We start from the raw sequence: 6,000 nt of genomic DNA on the forward strand, positions 1-6,000 counted from the left end.
TGAATTGGAATTTGAAATGAGATTTGATACTGTTGATGATCAAGCACTGTTAAGCATGGTGACTTGGCATTATCAAGAGGATGATCAATGTAGTAATACAGGGGGGTGTTACACAGCTCTCTCTAGAGCGAAACTGAAACATAGCCACGAAATTTCCCTCCCACGGGCTCGCGGGCTGAGCTCTCTTATCCCATCCAATTTTAAGTCACTCGCCTCTGAAAAAGAAAAAATGGAGTCGTTCGACTTGATGTACACGACTAGCCTCTTGACCGCTCGATTCATCGATTAGTCTACACGAGATTTGCAGTCGATACCATAGTTGCGACTCATAGACCAGTCCATCGACTAGTCTCGACCAGTCCTTCGACTCGTAATCAGTGACTCTTAAGCAAGCAAGACGTGCCAACTGAATATGGGGATAACATTATACATCAAGAGATTATATATATTATCTTATACGAGTAGAATCTTATCATACTGCTGTTGAAAACAACTATGAGATAGGAAATCCATGGCTGCCGGACCTAGAAACTCTCCTCCTTCTGGAACAGTATTGATCCAACCATGACGGCGATTCCAGTTACCGCAATCGTAAGGAGAAGCCGCCTGTGTTGTGCAGCAAGCACAGCACGCACTGGTCGTACCAGTGGAGGAGGCCGCACTTCTCTCTCTGGAATGGTTCTGGCACTGAAATTTCAAACATCTGATTAGCTAAGAGGTCTATTATATAGTACCTTCAAAATTCTAGCAACAATATACTTGCTTACAAAATCAAAACAAGAAAACATCAACACAAATGGATTGCATTTTGAATTACATTGACTGAGTATGTAAGGATCCCGTCTAGGGTATACTATTTGCAGATAATAATGGATTGCATTTAGTTTAGCAACACAAATAAAGATCACTGAAAACAAGCAGTCAAAGTATGGACTGTGCAATACTAATCTTTAAATGGATCATACGTTGTACGATACCTGATAACCAAGATAACAAAATTCAACAATTCCTTGGGACATGTGGGAACATGTTTACCTTGATGATTCTCCAGAACCATATGAGCTAACGTGGCACTGCATTTCGTGCCCTATCCATTCACGAAGTCTAATATACTTCTTGCATGTTTGACAAAACTCTCTTCGGTTTCCACATACATCCTGTATCTTCAACTACTATGATCAGAACAAATCGACATGTATCAAACAAACTCAAATAAATATGTGCCTTCAAAGGTAAACAACAAACTACACCTGATGTTCTTGAATATCAATTGCAGGCAATTCGTAATCACAATATCCACACACAACCATCCTCTGTGTGCACTGTTCACTTTTATGAAGATCAAGTATCTCCGGCCCTAAGGTTTCTTTGCAGAGGGAGCAATTTGCCTGCATTTGATAAGATACACTTATTGCAAGTGTACAACAAAGAAAAAAACAGAAGCTGTTATCAAAATCCTGGAATATATGCATTTTACTCCACTTGTTCCTATGGAAAGCAATGTTGCATTAGCTCCTGGTTTCAATTGTGATAAAATTAGCATGGCAGGAGAAATGTGCTTTTCTGATTTGCAGGTACAAGAAAAGGCGAACAAGCTAAGGAGATGTGTGTGTCCAGTTTACAAGTACAAGAAGAAGATAACTAGTCATCATGTGCTGGAAGAATATTATTTCCTATTATTTTGATTCTAACACGGCTTGGTTTCTATACCAACATTTAGGAGTCAAAAAGTTGTTCCAAGGTTGAGATTCATAGACTAATCGTGACTAGTCTAGACTAGTTCGAGACTAGTCGACATGGTATTGTAGCACTGAACTTACATTACATAAGTACTAATACCTAGTAGTAGTATGTAGTACTGCACTATATAAGCGGCTGCTGAGCACACTGTCTGATATATCTCTGGTGTTGTAGATTGTAATTCTAGCTCTGCTCAAACCTAAGGATGTTAAATTGAAACAAGCAAACCTAAATCAGGAACTAGCAGTAGATGAACCAGCCAAGGAGCAAGCAATAGAGGAACCATATGAGGATAATAGAAGGGAGCAATTACTTGCAATGGGAGGATCCAGGAGCAGATGAACCAGCCCAAGAACCAGCAGAGATAGGGGTGGACCTGGATAGCAGAACCAACAAAGAGGGAGAGCTCCAGAGGAGTGGGCCGGATCCAGCGGAGGAGCAGAAGTAGCGGAGGGTGGGTGTCGCGATTCTCCTTGCAACTGCTGGTGGCGGCGGCGGCGGGCCAGTGGTAGCTGGCGGCGCCGTGTCCCAGCGGAGGCATCTCTCTCTGGAGCGAAACTGAAACCTAGCCACGAAATTTCCCTCCCACGGGCTCGCGGGCTGAGCTCTCTTATCCCCTCCAATTTTAAGTCACTAGCCTTTAAAAAGAAAATTGAGTCGTTCGACTTAATGTACACGACTAGTCTCTCAACCGCTCGACTCGTCGAATTAGTCTACACGACATTTGCAGTCGACACCACAGTTGGGACTCAATAGACTAGTCCATCGACTAGTCCTTCGACTCGTAATCAGTGTTACCGGACAACATTTTGATGATTGATCTTCATCAAGCTATTGGTCCCACGACAAAATGACACATTATGAACTGTGTTGGTTGACATGCATCCTCTTCACAGCAACAACACCACCGTCTCGTAGTTCACCCTGTTCGTCAGCGTTTAGATGATGCTCAGCCCTACAATACCAGAACAGAGTGGCCAAGTTCTGTTTCTACTGGTGGACCTTTTATTTAACAAAACAATAGGAGAGTTTCTACTGTAATTCTATTAATAAATTAAAGTTTTCAATACTAAAGGTTAGAAAACAAAACACGATATATCGGTGGTACTTTTAAATTGTAGTTGTAATATTTGACTGGGCTCCTCGTCTATGTATTTCGACCTGGAAACAAACACAGCCATGCGCAGGGTCCGGGAAGGGTCCGACCACTTTGGGTATAGTTCAGTACACTTTCGTCCCCCTTTCTAGGTAACCTACGTATTTCGACCTGGAAACAAACGCAGGGTCCGGGGAAGGGTCCGACCACTTTGGGTATAGTCCAGTACACTTTTGTCCCCCTTTCTAGGTAACCTACGTATTTTGACGGTCCGGGGAAGGGTCCGACCACTTTGGGTCTATAGTATGCAGCCTTTTCCAACATTTCTGCAAGAGACTGTTTCCAGGACTCGAACCCATGACCTCATGGTCACAAGGCAACAGCTTTACGGCTGCCCCAAGGCTCCCCTTCCTGATCTCGATACTACTGTTCTCTTTTTTTACTTCAAACGATGCATCTCTTTTCACAGTTTAATTACAAGGTATCTTAAACTAGTTAGCTTACCTGGACAGTGTGACCGTATGTGCTTCCAGATTCACTCGGAATGCTGATTATTTCACATACAGAAGGTCTATCTTCCAGTTCTTCTACCCTGCTGTGTATTGCTATTTCCATTCGGAGGTATAAAGAAAGACCAAACAAGGAAGAATTAGAAATGCATGCATCAAGCTCTTCATAGATTTCACAAACTGGTTATCAAAAATGGCAGGAGGGAATGAACTGTGAAAAATCAAGTATAAATACCAGGAACAGGTAGACGTGAGGACTTCGGCAGCATATGAACCCTGATGACAATAATCATGTAACAACATTAAAATGGCGTCAAAATTTGTTCTTCTTCTTTTACCCTTCATACTATCATATTTGGAACATTTTAAACCCATTCCAAATTTTTGGAAGGACAAAATCCTAAATTTTCTAAAATATGAAAGCATTTATACATGTAAATATTGATTCAAAAATATGAAAAATGACAACTTTTTTTCCTTTGCAAAGCACTGCACAAAGTAAAGGAGAGGGAGGTGGCTTTTGATTTTACAAGGGAAATTAGTGTACCTGCTATGAACTTCATTGTTCTCATCTTCCCTTGAGCCTTCACGTGTCACCATTCCTCTACCTTTGTCATCATAATAGATGGGACCCCTCAATTGCACCTCAGGATTTCCTGGATCATTTCTAATGGCTTTCAGCAAGGCAGACCTTGCATTAACGCCTCTACAACAAATTTTTGCAGAGATCTCTTTAATTCCTGATGACAAGTGCTCGATGATGATAGGTGTAGCTCCTTGTTCATCCACTATCGGGGAATTGAAGCTCAGCTTGAGCTTCCCGAGAATAGGCATTGCATCTGCTTCAAATTTTAGCCAAGGCACAGTGCACTTGAACTTGAAGTATGTGAGAACTTTGAATCCTCCCTTGCCAAAGACAATCCTTTCTGCAGTCATTGTCGGTAAATGCAACGACAGCGCTGCAAGAGCAGGTAGTACTTTCAGTATATTAATATTTTCCTTTGATAGCTCCCCAACTGCAATCTTAAGAATGCGGAGTTTGGTGAGTTCTCCAAGCCACTTGGGGAGTTTGGAGAAGATGCAACAGCGATACGACAACTCGATTCTCTGAAGATGGGCTGGGGCAGGGGACACCATGCACAAGCCGTCACAGGAAATGCGCATCCTTGAAACATGAGCTTCATCCTTCAGAGTATATACATTAGAGGATTCTGCAGTGGGTAGAAGAGTTACAGACTGCAGGATGCTGAGTTTCTTAAGAACTGAGCCCAGGAGTTGCATATTATTTTCAAGACTGTCAGCAGGCTGTGCTGTAGAACGGGTCAGCTGAAGATCCTGGAGATTTATCAGCTCACCAAGATCCCTCAGATTATCTTCTGAGTTACGGCCGAGATCAAAATACCCCAGAGTGCGAAGACATGTCATTCGGCCAACCCCATGAGGCAGAATAGACTCACTCGGAAGGCAGAGGTGCAACAACTTCTCCAGTTGAACAATACCAGACGGAACAGAAGATAATCTTGAATCTACTTGCAAAGTACCCAAGTGTCGCAGCCTTTGAATGTTGCCCGGAAGCTTGATAGTGATATTACACTCAATCTTCAGATATCTCAATCGATATAGCTCACCAATTGTAGCCAGATCAAAAATCTCATCTTTATCAGACCAAATATGAAGAACTAAAACTTGAAGAAGCCCATAATGCACAATGGAAGGTGCACATTTGAAGAATCCAGAAAATAGAAGTGATCTAACTTGGGATATTCTCATATTCTCTGGTATATTATTTGCACCTTTTGCACCTCCCAACTGGACAGACAGTCGACGAACCTTGTCCGAAAGTCCAAGAATTGTTTGAAAATAATTCACAATAGTGACGAAATTCTCCTCCATGGATTTTTGTCTTATAAGATCCAGTACCATGTGGTGAAGTGTACATGACAACACATCACCATTATGATTGGTATCCACAGATTGGACCAGTCCACTACTGATGAGAGCATCAAAATAGTAACCTGCAGTATCCTCTATGTCTTGTCCTTGTACAGAGCCGATGAAACCTTCAGCTAACCATTGCTTCACCAATTCATCCTTCCAGACCGTGTATCCCTCGGGATACATATTCAGATATAACAAGCAAGTCTTCAAACGGGGTGGGAGATTATTATACTCAAGGTTTAGAGCTTCTTTCATCCTTTTGGAACTAGGATATGTGGTACAACTGCCCTCAGATTTTCCTGATTGATCGTCATTAAGAGGAGTAATCTCATATATATGCTTTAACTGATAACTGCAGCATGCCAGGGCTACATCCTCAACCTGTGTTGTTGTTATTATTCTGCAATAATCACCATCAGCAAGAGCTCGGATGATAATATCCCAGGTTGACGTGGTCCATAGGTCATCTACTATAATTAAGTACCTGCAGATTTTTTTTGCCATTAGACATTTTTCTTGACAAAAAATACAAGAGGTAAATAAACATAACAAGATTAAAAATAGCTAAGACAAACTACACAGCTAAGTATGTATATTATTAGGGGAGAAAACATCAAGTTAAAAAGCTCCTTCATATTCACCCCCTTCTAGTTAAAGAGCTTTTTCCCGCTTTAGCACATAGTATTGCATCTACTTGCAGAGTACCCAAGTGTCACA

The 6,000-nt window shown here is 41.7% G+C and overlaps 1 protein-coding gene across 1 annotated transcript in view; it reads right to left on the reverse strand.

Annotated features, from left to right (window-relative positions):
* Positions 1-425: 425 nt before the first annotated feature.
* Positions 426-6,000, reverse strand: part of LOC123102527 (disease resistance protein RGA5) — a 19,407-nt gene continuing 13,832 nt past the window's right edge. The window contains exons 3-8 of the mRNA XM_044523917.1: positions 3,893-5,767; positions 3,581-3,621; positions 3,341-3,441; positions 1,251-1,388; positions 1,036-1,157; positions 426-687 (exon numbers count right to left, since the gene is read on the reverse strand). Coding sequence (XP_044379852.1) covers positions 525-687; positions 1,036-1,157; positions 1,251-1,388; positions 3,341-3,441; positions 3,581-3,621; positions 3,893-5,767 — 2,440 coding nt within the window. The 3' untranslated portion in view covers positions 426-524. The remainder of the gene's footprint in view (positions 688-1,035; positions 1,158-1,250; positions 1,389-3,340; positions 3,442-3,580; positions 3,622-3,892; positions 5,768-6,000) is intronic.

This window comes from Triticum aestivum, chromosome 1B (genome assembly GCF_018294505.1).
Source record: "Triticum aestivum cultivar Chinese Spring chromosome 1B, IWGSC CS RefSeq v2.1, whole genome shotgun sequence".
Lineage (NCBI taxonomy): Eukaryota > Viridiplantae > Streptophyta > Magnoliopsida > Poales > Poaceae > Triticum > Triticum aestivum.